At 38.1% G+C, this 15,048-nt stretch overlaps 1 protein-coding gene across 2 annotated transcripts in view; it reads left to right on the top strand.

Moving 5' to 3' along the window:
* The window catches only part of ITGAV (integrin subunit alpha V), an 87,172-nt gene that overhangs the window by 39,453 nt on the left and 32,671 nt on the right, over positions 1-15,048 (top strand). For both annotated transcript variants that reach the window (XM_032215592.1, XM_032215584.1), the window contains exons 3-5: positions 9,316-9,407; positions 10,578-10,692; positions 12,304-12,365. In XM_032215592.1, coding sequence (XP_032071483.1) covers positions 9,316-9,407; positions 10,578-10,692; positions 12,304-12,365 — 269 coding nt within the window. The remainder of the gene's footprint in view (positions 1-9,315; positions 9,408-10,577; positions 10,693-12,303; positions 12,366-15,048) is intronic.

The following is a 15,048-nucleotide window of genomic DNA, read 5'->3' as shown; positions in this document are numbered from 1 at the left end:
GGTCAAGATGTCTTATTTTGTATACATTGTGATGATGCTGTTGCTAAACAATGTCCTCTGGAAATCTTCATGCTGGAAGCATTTTAAATAAGGTGCTTCTGTTAATTCTCTTTTACAGAAGTGCAGGTTTCTGCAAATGAACAATCTGCATAAGGTGTAAGAAGATCTTATCATTTGTGATGCAACTTCTTTTTTTTCTGAATATTCAATATTCCTCTTTGATTTTCTATTCAAGTTGAATGTTTGATTTTTATTGTTCTAGTCTCATGCTTTTCAGTAGTAGTGTCAAAACACTATGGCTTTGTAAACACAAGTTGTTTTTTCTCATATGCATATTCAGCTATTGCTCTGAACTGCATTTAATATATTTGGAAATGGATGAGACCTTAAAAATATTTTCATAAATAAACTACTTGCAATATAAGTGACCTACCTTAATCTTTTTCTCTGTGTATATTTCCTTGATTATGCTTTGTGTAGCCATGGCAAATGTGGTAGCCGTATAAATTGTGAAATGTCAAAAAGAATAGAATTTAACATTGCTAAAATACAAATAGAAATGTTTTGCATGTGAATCTCCATCTTCAAAGCACCTTTATTTTAGATATGTTGGACTCTCTTATTTTAAGTAATATTTCAACTACTCTGAGCAAGCTGCTGTGGCAACAACTTTAATGCATGCTATTCTTTGTCACTGCGACAGATGAACTGTATAGGTAGTCCTCAACTTATGACCACAATTGAGCCCAGGATTTATGTTGCTAAGTGAGAAATTTCTTTAGTGAGTTTTGCCCCATTTTATGACTTTTCATGCCACATTTGTTGACTGAACCATTGCAGTTGTTAAATTAGTAACACGGTTGTTAAGTGAAAATGGCTTCCCCGTTGACTTTGCTTGTCAGAAGATTGCAAAAGGTGATCAATGACCTTGGGACCCTGTAATCATCTTAAAGATGAACCAGTTGCCAAGCACCTGAATTTTGATCACGTGGTCATAGGGATGCTGGAAAGGTTGTAAGTGTGAAAAACGGTCATAAGTCATTTTTTTCAGTGGTGTTGTAACTTCAAACAGTCACTGAATGAACTGTTGTAAGTCGAACGTTGCCTGTATATCCTTGGGAGATTGGCCAAGGCTTTTTCTCTATTAGCTGATATATTTGTTTTTTGTGAAATGTGTGTTCTTATGCAGTCATTAGAGTTGCTTCCAGTAGATCAGCAGCATTCAATGTGGGAAGATCAGGGATTCTTTTTTTTTTTTTTTTAATGAGAAAAAGAGTGATTCTATACCTTCCAATTTCCAATTTATTAGCATTTGTATGCCGCCTACTCCCTTGGGACTCTGGGCGGCAAACACATTAAAAAATTTTAAAATAAAATACAAGTGTTAAAAGTATCAACAACATGCATACAGTTGGAGTGGGGCTGGATACTAATCAACAGCCCCAGGCCTGCCGGAACAGCCAGGTCTTCGTGGCTTTACAGAAGGCCGGAAGAGTGGTGAGGGTCCGGATCTCTATGGGGAGATCGTTCCATAGGGCCGGAGCAGCTACAGAGAAGGCCCTCCCCCGGGGACCCACCAACCGACATTGACCGGCCGACGGCACCCGGAGGAGGCCCAATCTGTGTGATCTTATTGGTCGTTGGGAGGCAAATGGCAGAAGGCGGTCCCTTCCATACGACATCTTTCCATTTTCAAATGATATATAGGAAAAGTGAAACTTTAGCTCAGCCTTGAATATCATTTCATGTAAACTATAGTACAGATAGTCCTCGGTTTATAAACAGCTGAGCCCAGGATTTATGTTGCTAAGTGAGAAATTTGTTAAGTGAATTTTGCCCATTTTACGACTTTTCTTGCCACAGTTGTTAAGAGAATCACTGCAGTTGTTAAGTTAGTAACAGGTTGTTAAGTGAATCTGACTTCCCCGTCGACTTTGCTTGTCCTAAAGTCGCAAAAGGGGATCACATGATCCCAGGACACTGCAAACGTCACAAATATGAATCAGTCACCAGGCATCTAAATTTTGTTCATGTGACCATGGACCAAGGGTCGTAAGTGTGAAAAATAGTCATAGGTTCCTTCTTTCCAGTGCTGTTGTAACTTTGAATAGTCACTAAGTAATGTTGTAAATTGAGGACTACCTGACTTCTAAACCTGATGGGTGCAGACTACTTCCATCTAGTTGAAAAATAGCTATTGGTGTTGATGAGCTGCTTGAGAGGGCTTCCAATAGACAGCCAGTTCCCCACTCTTAGCACTGAGGTGCTGGAATACTGTAGATCACAGGTGTCAAACTTGTGGCGTCACGTGACATTTTGTGACGGTTTTTCCCTTCGTTGAGCTGGGGTAGGCATGGCCTGCACATGAAATGGCCATCCAGTTTGACTTCCCTGCTGTAGATAAACATCTGGTCTGAAATAGCAGGACTGTTCTTATGGTCTCCTTAACATTTGTCCTAGAACAGGATTTGGCAACCTTTGCTGCCTTAAATATTTCTGAGTTGCAATTCCCAGAGTCCCTTGGAAACATAACTGATGGTGAGGAAGACTGGGTATTTTAATTCAGCAGCAACATTGGGAATATAGCACAGTCCTCGCCCTAGAAAATATTTTTTGCATTCCGGAATGGGGATGGCAGAGGAAGTGAATTTTCAAAGTTTTATCGGAAAGTTAACTAATTTTGAAAAGCGCTTCCTGAAGCTGTAAAATTTAAATATTACTATAATAGACAGTTTCCCTCATCTTTAGTTATTGTAAGCTTCCGCTGTGGCTCTGATGAATTAATTGCTGGCTTTCTGTACTGAGATTATAAATATAGCACGAATACTACACAAATGTAACAAAGGCAACAGTAAAAATATTGGGCTTTCTGTCTGGATGGTCTCTTGTGAGGAGCCGAAGGACAGAGAATGGAAGCAGTTAGCTTCCTCCCATAATTGGGGCATACCAGGGGTTGTGACTTTAAGTGTGTGTGTGTGTGTGTGTGTGTGTGTGTGTGTAGCTAGCTAGCCATACCCTTACTGGGATTCGAATATTTATTTATTTATCAGCACAAATACACACAAATGTAACAAAGGCAACAGTAAAAATGCTGGGTTTCTGTCTGGATGGTCTCTTATGACAAGCCGATGGACAGAGAATGGAAGTGTGAACTTCCTCCCATATTTGGGCATACTAGGGGTTGTGACTATATATATATAGGGAATCGAACCTGTGCTCTATTGCCTCTTAGGCAGATGTGTTAACCATTGAGCTACAGAGCTCGACTCCTTATCAGCCAGGTTGATTTAGAGCTAAATAGCTTGAAATAGATCTATACTAGTTTCCCTTTATTTATTTATCAGCACAAATATAACAAATGTAACAAAAAGGCAACAGTAAAAAATATTGGGTTTCTGTCTGGATGGTCTCTTGTGACGAGCCGAAGGACAGAGAATGGAAGTGTGATCTTCCTCCCATATTTGGGCATACCAGGGGTTGTGACTTTAAATATATATATATGCTACTGTATTTAGAGATAAATTAAACCCAATTTTTGAAGTTATTTTTTAAATACAGGTCATCTTCAACTTACGACCACAATTGAACACAAAAATGTTGTTGCTAAGTGAAACATTTCTTAAGATAATTTTGCCCCATTTTATGACTTTTCATTTAGTTGTTAAATGAATCACTGCTATTGTAAAGTTAATAACACTGTTGTTAAATGAATCCCATTGACATTGCTTGTCAGAAGATCACAAAACAAGATCACTACAACCGTCATAAATATGAATCAGTTGCCAGGCATGGGGATGCTGCAATAGTCATAATTGTGAAAATTGTCATTTTTAAAGTGCCATTGTAACTTTGAACAGTCACTAAATGAACTGTTATAAGTCAGGGACTACCTGTTCTTACACTTATGGGGAAATGAGCCTTAAGAAAAGCATGGACTCTCAAAGATTAACTGATGTGGCAATGACAGTATGTGAATTTGTAACTGTTTGCAACTAGTTGTGGATCGCTGCTAATTGAGAACACACTTAAGTCAGAGTGACTTTCTGAAATCCCTCTGATCAAGTTGCCAAAATTCTGTGTATGAGACTTCCTGTTGTGGAAGTCTTAAAATGCAGGAGGCTTAGGATGTTTATTTATGTTTGGATTTCAAACTCAGACCCTTACGGTAACCCATAATAAGAATGCAATTGTGTGTCTTACCAGAAATTTTTCACAATTGACAATGCAGAAAATTACCGTATTTTTCAGAGTATAAGATGCACCTTTTCCCCTCAACAAAGAGGCTGAAAATCTGGGTGCATCTTCTAGACTGAATACAGCATTTTTTGCCTCCCGAAACCTAACCCCCTTCACCAAAAGTGTCGTGCAAAGCCTTTAAGAGGCTTCCGGAGTGCTCCTGGGGGCTGGGGAGGGCAGAAATGAGTGAAAAATAGCCTGTTTCTGCCCCCCTAGCCTCCAGGAGCACTCTATAGGCTTCCTAAAGGCTATGCATGCCCTTTTTTTGACAAAAAACGGGCCCATTTTGGGAGATCTGCAGAGTGCAAACCCTTTTTAAAAAAAATTTGCCTCTTCAAAATCTTGGTGCATCTTATACTCTGAAAAATACGGTAAGTGGTAGAATTTCAACTGTCCTATACTATGAGTATGAACTACTTATAAGATTTTAAATCAGCTGCAGGGGTGAAATGCTATCGGTTTGGACTGGTTCGCCCCAACTGGTAGTAAAAAATGCTACTGGTGCGTGCGAACCAGTATTTCCAATGATCAGCTGTGACACTCAATTTATATTAGCTAGAATTGCTAGATTTCCTGCTTTCTAGCTAATCTTAATCATGTGGTACAGCGGATTCCCCCTCTCTTTGTTCTACTTACCTCCTTTTTTAGTGCTGCGTGGGTGTGCCTCAGGTGCATAGGCGCACGCTGGGTAGCAGTCTCACCAAACCGGAAGCAGACTTCAGAGGATTTCACCACTGATCAGCTGTTATTTGCTTTGGCTGCTGGCAGAAATAGCCATTACTTTGGGATTTCCCCAACAGGAAGCAATAATATGCCTAAAGAGGCATAGATTTCCTTACAAGATGGTTAGCATACAAAGAAGTTTAGATTCATTGCCAGCAGTCTACCAAATTAACACAGGAGCTGCTGACTCACAGGAGAGAGGACTTTTAATCATTACCGTCTATGCTTACTTAATGAGAGCATTGTTTAGCTGTGCTGGTATAATCTTAGAGGTACTCTGAGTTGCTTTCTAAAGGAAGTTAATGAATAGATAATATAAAACTTGGGGATATTTCAGTGAACTCATTGGCTCATAGAGATGAGTGAGCAAAGCTTGAGTCATGCACTATTAACAAATTGGCCATTTTTAGTAAAGTTAAAGATTGGGCGGTAAGATCTCTGAGCAATCTTCAACAACCTTGATTATTTTAATCAGTTTCCTGAGGGGTAACTTGCCTCAGTGGATTAGGGGTGTCAAACCCGTGGCCCGCAGGCTGGATGTGTCACGTGCTGGCCCCCACCCAGTTTAGCAAGGGGGGGGAAAGTCCTGATACGTCATGTGACGACACCATCACGACATGAGTTTGGCACCCCTGAAGTAGATTATTTACTTCAGGAGATAGATTATAAATATTTTTTACTTCTTTTGGGCTTTTCCTGAGTTTGGAATACCATCTACTATGATCTCCTTGTGACTTGTTTATGATTGGATGATTATGAAATGCCTCAAGGTTTCATCTTGGGCTTTCTTGCCTTTTAGCATCAACATGAATCCACAAAAGAAGATCTCCGCAAATGGGGCTAAAATGCCATCAGCTTGAAGATAAATACATAACTTGATGTATGTTTTTCATTATCTAGTCACAAGGAGGAAATGGAAATGCTTAGTAGGTTCTTGAAGCAGTTTGGAAATGAATGAGTGGACACAAACTGAAGATTAATCCTCATCACATAGAAATATGGATTGAACATATGCTCTAATCAGTGGAGAAGCATGTGATAGCAGGAAAATTGAGTGTCTTTAACCAGCATAATTAAAGAATAAAGCTGTTTATGTCGAGCAGGGGTATCAAACCCGTGGCCCGCGAGCCAGATGTGTCACATGCTGGTCACGTTCTTCCCCCAAGTTTAGTGAATGGGAAAAACATGACAACAAAGTGACGTTGTGAGTTTGACACTCCTGATGTAGAGTGTCCTGATGTTATATCACTAGCTCAGTTACATAAGTTCTAGTTATATCGAAACCAGGTATTCAAAATGTATTATGTTGACAGGACATCGGTTTCACTAGCTGTCAGATTGTTTCCAGTAGTTTAAAGACTTACTTCTTACTCTAAAATTCTGAAAAATATAAAGAATTTCTCTATACCTGGATTTCTCTAGTGCCTGTTTTGCTTCCTCACTTGCTATCAGGCTTAATCAGTCTGACAAAAAGTTTCTCTGCTGTAGACTTCATGCATTAGGCATCTGTACTAAACTTTATATGGATTTCTTGTTCCAGTCTGCATTTTTGAAGTGTTATAAATATAGAATTATTTGAAGGTTTTTAAAAATAGTGTGGCCTGCGTCAGCTTATACCAATTTCAGGAATGGCTGATAAATTCTAAGACAGTTGCTGAATCCAAGTCACTTTTTGCTGATAGCCCTCCTATGTCTAAAATAGACAGTTTTGTCATCTAGTTTTCTGCCTATCCTATGTTTACTATTACTCCCAAACATAATTCAATTTGGACCAGGAATCTTTTCACATTTTGACCTTGCTAACATTTGTCACATAAATTCCATTTCCACCTTTCTTTCTTTCCTTCTGTCTGCGTCTTTAGCGTGATTATGTCATTCATGTAGCATCGTTGTGGCTTGCACTGAGCAGTTACGCTGAAGAAATGAAATTAATAGGTACTTCCTAATTATCGGAGAAATGGCTTTTAATGTGCGTGCACCATCTCAGAGAACACCTGTCTACAGTTATTTACAGATGATATTCAGTGGGCACTGGTGTGCATAACAGGACCTACCTGATGATGTCAGTAATTGGCCAGATCTATAAGGACAAAGGTGATCTGATACTGTCCTGCTCCTAAATAGTTTACAGCTTTATATATCATAACCAAAACCTTGAACTGGGCTCAGTAGCTAATTGGCAACAAGAACTGTCTTCAGGATTACCAGCACAGGAAGAGCTGTAGTTAGGAAAGACTGTGTGTAATGTTATGCCGTCTGAAAGTTGCAGTATGAGCTCCTAATCACGCCGGTGATTTGGATTTCCAAATCCAAACCCAACGAGAAATCAACAACAACACCCAAACTTAGGAATTACCTATTAAACTAATTTCTTTCTCCATTGTCCCATTTACAGTGAAATCACAGTGAAATTATTGTTGGTAGGTAAACTCAAGGGCTTGGACAATTGAAGTCTTTCTTGCAGATCTGTTTATAACTGTTAGCAATCAGGTTGCTACCCTTGCTCTGCTATCATCTAAACTTCGAAAGAAATATTTCAATTTCTTAATTGTAGTTCTGGATTTAGGGTCATGATGGTAGTAAAGACCAGTCTGTGTCTTCTAGTAAGTTATATGCAGTTCTTTAGTTATCTTTATTATTATTATTTTAATTGGTGTTTTTTTTTGTAGGGTTGTATCACATTGTTTTACTCTCATGTATTGGTTGTTACCAACACAGAATTACTTATTTAAGATGGGTAACCACCTAAATTTTCTATATCTTTATTTTTAAAAAAATCAAAATTATTGATACATAGCTCCAAGGTCCTTAATGATCACCCCAATGATTCCATATGATTATTAAATAGCACTGAAGGCAGAAGGTTGCCTTGTGACACTCCTCAGCATATCTTCAAACCAAGGTATTGAAACAAGGCTCAAGACAGAAAGTCACCAGGCAGCAGCAAAGCCAATACAGTAACAGCAAACCCTTCTATTTCCTAGACACCAACTTCACGGAGTCTCATATCTGATTATCTGCAGAACAGCACCTCAAAAAGCCACAACCATCTCTTTGACCTTGAGTAATAAAAGCAATTCTCCTACCACTAGGCTGAAGCTGATGCCATAGGTGAAACCAGAATGGAATTATAGAGGTTAAGCAAGGATGGGATAACGCAGAGAGTATCTTTTCCATGCCTTCAGGCCACATAAACCGAAATCTGGACTCAAGGGTCTATTGGATACCATATATAGTATATTAAAAACTGTGTCCAATATTTGTTATGAATACAAGCAATTTGATCCACAGTGTTTTGCATATTTGTTGTATAGGTTTTCTGAGGGGTCCCAATGTTTTTTCTAGGTCAAGCGACCATAAGCAAGAGCCTATAGGCCTTCACAATTTAAGGATTAATATTACATTATAGCTTAGTGCATGTTCTTGTTTATGTGCAATTGGTAGAAAGGCTGCCAAATTATGACTTCAACATAGATTTTATTTGTTATTATTTTATTCTAGAAATTGTATGGGCTGCTAAATTATGACTTCAACATAGATTTTATTTGTTATTATTTTATTCTAGAAATTGTAACTCTTTGAGTAGCTTTAATTGTAATGGTCTTTGACTGTAATAATAAATATTTGTAATACACAACAGCCCTTGCATGACAATTGCAGAATTGATTCCTTTATTCATTTGTGAAATGTATCCCTTACTTAGCAATCTTCAATGGATGAGAGTGCACTAAAATGTAGATTACCCATTCACAGTTAAATATCTTAAATTCTATGGACCCTCTGTAGTTAGTAGGCCTGATTTTTCTATCCTGGCATTCCTTTAGTAATATTTTTCTGGGAGGGAGGGAGGGAGTGAGGGAGGGAGGGAGGAAGGAAGGAAGGAAGGAAAAAAAATCAATTTCAGTTTATGAACATATTGCATAGTCACATTGTTTTAAATTTATGAGGAGAATATTTGTATTTCAGTCATTTTCTAATGGACCTTGACTCTTATCAAGTCACAGAGGAATGTATCTCAGAGTCTGTGATGAAACAGCATTCAGGCCTTTGCTAGCAAGCAGGCTGATAATGGCTAATATTGCTTTTGAATAATATGTACTCTTTGTGCATGAATCATTCTAGATGGGTCTTTTCAGCTACAACCTTTACAATTTCACATTATCTCAGTTGCAGGATCTTTCAGTAGCATCGGTTCACAAGCTCAACTTTGAGGTTATAAACTTGTCACAAGAGGGAAAAAACTAGTGTATACTTCTGTTATCACTTCAGAGAGTTTGCTATTCATTAAAAAGTTACGATGTTGTCACATTCCAAGGTCACGTTCACAAAATTCTGTCTAAATATTTTGTCTTCTAGGCAACAGAGAATTTGCTGTAGATGATCTTTTGGAATTCAAATCACATCAATGGTTTGGAGCATCTGTGAGATCTAAAGAAAATAAAATTTTGGTAAGTCTTCATTTTAAGGCTTGTCACATATCACTACCATGACTGCATAACATGAGGCATAAAATACAAGCAATAAAAACATTTTTGGAACATGAATATATGTTTTAAAAGCTAAAACATATGATAAAATAAAAACAAATCTAGCAGCAAAAAAACCCACAGCCCATTACATTAAAAAAACCACAACAAAAAAAACTGCTGTCTAATCTAAAAGTTCTGCATCATAACATGCTTAAAGGACTAAATAAATATTCAATTGTTGTGCCAAAATGAATTACTTTACAATATCCAAATATAAATTCTGAAAAGGATATGAAAGGTTCTTCTTTACAGGTCACTTTTTGATCAGAGCCATAAACATCCAGTAGATAAATATAGCTTTGTCAATTAATCACGGCCAAATTAATTAGAGCTGTAATTGATTTTAAAACAGCATTTTAAATTTAAATTGGGTCCAGGGATAGTTTGGCAGTCAGTGGAGATAGAAAAAAAATGCATTATGTGACTAGTTCACTGAATACTGTAGCAATCACATTTAGGACTTTGAAAACAGAATATGAAATTTCTAAATCAGTGTTTCTCAACTTCAGCAGCTTTAAGATCGGTGGACTTCAACTCCCAGAATTTTCAAGTCAGTATGCATAAAGGGTTGGCTATGTTTGTATTGAAATCCTAGTTCTGTCAACTGTAACTCAATTATGTGGGCTCAAGAGCAAGTGATACCTCATGGAGATTCTCTCAGCTTCATTGCACATCAGCATAAAATTGATGTACAAACTCTTCCCCCCTGAATTTTCTTGGCTCATTTGAGCACATGCATGAAGCCACTACTTAACTGAATTGTAAAATACAGCAGATCAACTCCTCCCACTTCATAGTTTAGTATTATCAGCAAACTCATAGTAGAGCTCCTTGCAAAATTAATGTGCTTTTACTTTTGGGGGGGGGGGGGGACAATCTTCAGCCCAGTTGTTCTGAAAGGCACATAATGTGTCTTCTTTGAAAAGTGTATCCAGTAGGTAAACAGTATTCAGTTGAATAGACTTACCATCAGCACATTAGTGTTTTTCTTTGTTTTCCATAGCTGTTTGTTCATAACCATTATTTTCCCTTGATTTTTCCCATGGCCATTGCCCTTTTTAAAGAGCTTTCTAAATACTTCATCTGCAGGCATGTGCTCCTTTATATCACTGGAGAACTGAACAGAAAGCGCAGAGGGAACCTGTAGGAACTTGTTATCTTTTCGATGGGTCTAAAGCTGTTGAATATGCTCCTTGCAGGTCAAGTATGTAGACAATGTGTTGTTGTTACAATTACGGCACAAATTCTGTTTTCTATGTACCATCATATTTCATGCATTGTTTAAAGGAATGTGCCTTAAACACCCATATTTCCTGTATTGTTCCTTCATCTCTCTACAATCATTTGGGTGGATCCTTAACAGAGAAAACAATGGAGAGAAGGCAAATCTATCTTTTCAGCACTTTCTCTAGAGTTGGATTTCATAGAAAACACTATGAAGATTTGAATCTGGAAATGAATGGAAGAGGGTAATCAGAATATGATGACTTGGATTTACTTGTTCTGTCCCATCCACCCCTGGCCACAATCTCTATGATTTCACAAGTCTGTATCTATCCATGAGGATACCAAAATGATAAAAACCCAGATTGTGACATCATAATGGGAGCTTCATCCTTTCGTACTTGCCCCTGAATTGATCCCTTTTCTAACTCGGCAGGAGTAAGCTGATCTGTTAGGAGATTTGTGGGAAATCATGCAGCAATTCCAAATTATGTATGAACGGCAGTTTCTGTGGCCCATTCCGACTAGGATTCAAAATAATTCAGGGAACCATTTTGCAGTTGCCTTAACATCTCTCCCAGCCAATATCTGCAATACTAAAAGAAACAAGATCACAAGAACATACAAATGAAAAGATGGTTAGTATTTCTTTTCTGAAGCTCTGTAGTTAGAGGATTAAGCATGTCATAAAAAGCTTCTTGGACTCTCCCCTAGCCTACAAGGAATCTGCAGAGGAATCCCTTTTCCTGTTTTAATGCAAACTGCATTTCATTGCTATGTCTAGCCATAACTGTGTTGTAAATATAGAAGAGCAACATGTCACTACAGCAATGTTTATCTTTCCCATTTATATTTTGAAACAGGCAGTATTTTAAGCCAATGTTCTTTGTAATAATTCAGAACAAACCCTTCTCTCATTTGTTCAATATGTTCGTAGATCTGCACACCTGCACAATGTAGGATTGACAAAGCCCTATGAAGTCCTGTCAACTGATATCAGAAAGATAGTTGTTAACAATTTTGCTTCCGGTGCCTGAGTTCAGCCTCAGAAATGTGGCTGTCAGGCAGAGCAGAATACATGCTTCTCCTAGCAGGTTGCCAACAGTGTAGTTTTGTTCGAGATGTAGGAAGTGCAAGGCTACTTGTCACTGAAATGCATTCTCAAAAGCAGCTGGTGAAGTGATCACCTTGTAACTGGCCTGCATCACCTAAAAATGTAAGTGAGGAATTGCAGAACCGACTATTGCCTCTCATCATCTTTAATAAGTACTTCTGGATTAAAAAATAGGGAGGCGGTAAGAATGAATGAACTATGGGCTATTCATAGTGCTGTGGGGAAATGGAATGGAAAAACAAAAGAGGTTTCTAAGAATGTAGAGTAAGAAGACTTTAGCAACTTTTAAATATGAAGCTATCCAGAACAGCCACAGCCTCCAAGGATATTTCCTGTCAGAGCTGAGTTTTCCTACAATAAATTACAGCAAGCAACTCTCATAGACTCTTCAGTTTGCACACCAGCTTTCCTCATTTTGCGTAGAAATTTTGTATTACAAAACTTTACAATCGTTTCTATTGTTTCTTATTGCCTTAGCAAGTACTGACGCTGAAGGACAGGGCTTTTGTCAAGGTGGATTCAGCATTGATTTTACTGAGGTATGAAAGTTATTTCTGCATGTTTCCTTCTATCTCTAAACTCCACAGCAGAGGGCAAAGTGTCTGTAAAACCCAACTCTGGGCAGGGAAGTCGACCAGAGGGAACTTTACAAGCAACATCTTATTGTTTCACTCCTGTGACCTTTTTGTACCTGTATTGCAGTGACGTGCAGTCAGGGGAGGCAGGACGTCACCACTGTCATTATGAAAAGAAAAAAAAATGTAAAAGGAAAAAGGCTGAGGTAGTTGCTGCCAGAGTCACAGTGGATGACTCTGCTTAATGCTTAACTGTTTAAAAAAGCCTCTAAAAAAGTGCCCTCTACAGGAAGGGGCAGGAGAACCACGTGCCTCTTTATGATCATTCGAGCAGAATTAAGCAAGGATTAAAAGCCGAAAAATTCCTTATGTAGATGAGGCACTTGGTTCTTTCGCCTCCTTCTGTAGAGGGCGGTTTTTTTAGAGGCTTTTTAAAACAGTTAAGCAGAGTCACCCATTGGGGACTCTGGCAGCAGCTAAACCAGCCTGACCTCAGCAGCTCTTGCCTTTTTCCTTTTATATTTTTACATTTTCATGATGGCAGGCAAGAGAGAGTTGAAATCCTCTGTGATTGTAAAACAGCAGGACGCCTCCATGTCCGACATAGAGGCAGGATGCCTCTATGTCGGACATAGAGGCGGGGCGGCTAAAAGCCACTTTCTTTCTTTTTGCCTCACCAGCCATAAACCTCACCGCACGTCACTGCTGTATTGATATTGCATGCATGTGTAAAAGGTGGGGCTTTAATGGCACAGCCATGCCCTCATATTGCCTTTTTTGATGAAATTGGCCTAGCTGAAATTATTTACTTTGTCCAGGATAGCATGGGAGAAAATATACAAAGAAAATAAATGGCTAAAAACAAACAAGAAATATGCTAATCCTTTACTGTATCTTGTCCCTTTACACTTAGATGAGAACTTGGTTTAAAAAATTCTCTTTGATTTCATATTTTAAACCCCCATCAAATATTTTAATTCTGAAATTTTAATTTAAAATGCAGGGATACATAGAGATACACGGTTGGAGGCAATGGACATATATTCCTCTATGTACAAACATTTGTCATTATATAGTAACAGAAAATGTGTCCAAAATGGACAGAAGTAGTGAGCAGCAGAGTAGGATGTCATTTCTGTAATCTCAGCTTGCCTTGTCCAACGCAAAGGACTGCACTTGATATGTACCACAGAAAATTTATTTCCTCCCTTATAGTAAATGCATTAATTGAGAAATCGGGACTGTTAAAGTGAACAATTTATTTGGTTGAGATGCATCTCCTACACATTTAGAATTCTGTGAAAGAGCCTTAATGTTATCTTGGCTCAAGTTCGTTTCTTGTTTCTAATAATGAGGAACACTTCAGAGATTTTTGCTTCCATGCATCTGTGATCAATCTTAACTATGTGTTAGCCTGGAACAGTAAAATGAAACGAACAAATGTTAAAAAGTTATATTTATGTAGTTACTTACCAAGCATGTCTCAATTGTATTAAAATAACCAAAATATCCATACAGTTCGCAAGGCATGTTCCAACTTTTGAGCACCCGTAATGTTTGGAAATTGAACGTTGAAAAATTTGACAATCCCTACATACAAGGCTTGTTCAAGCCATTATTTGTCACACCATACAAATAAAAGTGCAATGTTTAAACCAGAAATTAAATTTAGAAAAATGTGGCCTGATAAAATAAGCCAGTATCAGAAACCAGTGCAATCTTTATTTCTTTGTTTAAACTTTATCCTCAAGGATAGGCGCCCATAGAGGCTGGCTGCTTTTATCCAAATAATGAAAGCAATATCACACCATAAGCTCCATTCCTTTCAAATGTGCGTGCAACATCATGACACATGTACGAAAGGAGCAGTCTGCATCTAAACACTCTTTTTTTCCCCTTTGAAATAATAGAAAATACTTGTAGCTGGGGGCTTTAGATTATGGTAGTGGTTTGCTTTCCAAGCTTGTTTCAGTTTAGTTTCTGAACGTTTCATTACCAGATCTGGTAATATCATCAGCAGGTTTTTCTTAGCTTAGCTTATAAATGTCTTGTGTGCCAGTTTGGTCATTTGGTCACGCGATTGGTTGTTCCTTTGGAACGCTATTTAAATTCTGAGCAGCTGATTGGTTCTCTTGTTGATTGATCATTCGAATGGTCTCTTTCTGCCTGCTTTCATCATTCTACATGCCACAGCTGCCACAGACCACAGTTGGTGTAAGCCTAGAACCTGATCTTTTCCACCTCCTAATATTTCCCGGAAGAGGATAGAGAAGAGGACATTCACCTCTGGGCTTCAGCAAACTCATGTTCACACCCCTAAATTACGTCTTAGCTTTGCACCTAATGCATACCATTAGTGTCTTAACTATTCTATATGGTGGGTGAGAATTATTATCTTTTTCCCCTAATCAGAAGATTGAGAGGGAAAAATACATTTGCCTAACGGTGTCTATTCAATCAATGGGTAGCAATGAGGTTTAAATGAGATGTGTTATGCAACATTTCCCCCCCAAAAATAGCAATCACAGTATAGAAATGTGAAACACGGAAGTTGAACACCACAAAATATAAATGCGCTTAACAATATGGTGGGAAATAAAAAACAAAAATACTAATGTTAGACTGACTAATATTTTCTGTTCAGGGA

The sequence above is a fragment of the Thamnophis elegans genome, chromosome 1 (assembly GCF_009769535.1).
Source record: "Thamnophis elegans isolate rThaEle1 chromosome 1, rThaEle1.pri, whole genome shotgun sequence".
Lineage (NCBI taxonomy): Eukaryota > Metazoa > Chordata > Lepidosauria > Squamata > Colubridae > Thamnophis > Thamnophis elegans.
This window is presented reverse-complemented; position numbering and strand designations above follow the sequence as displayed.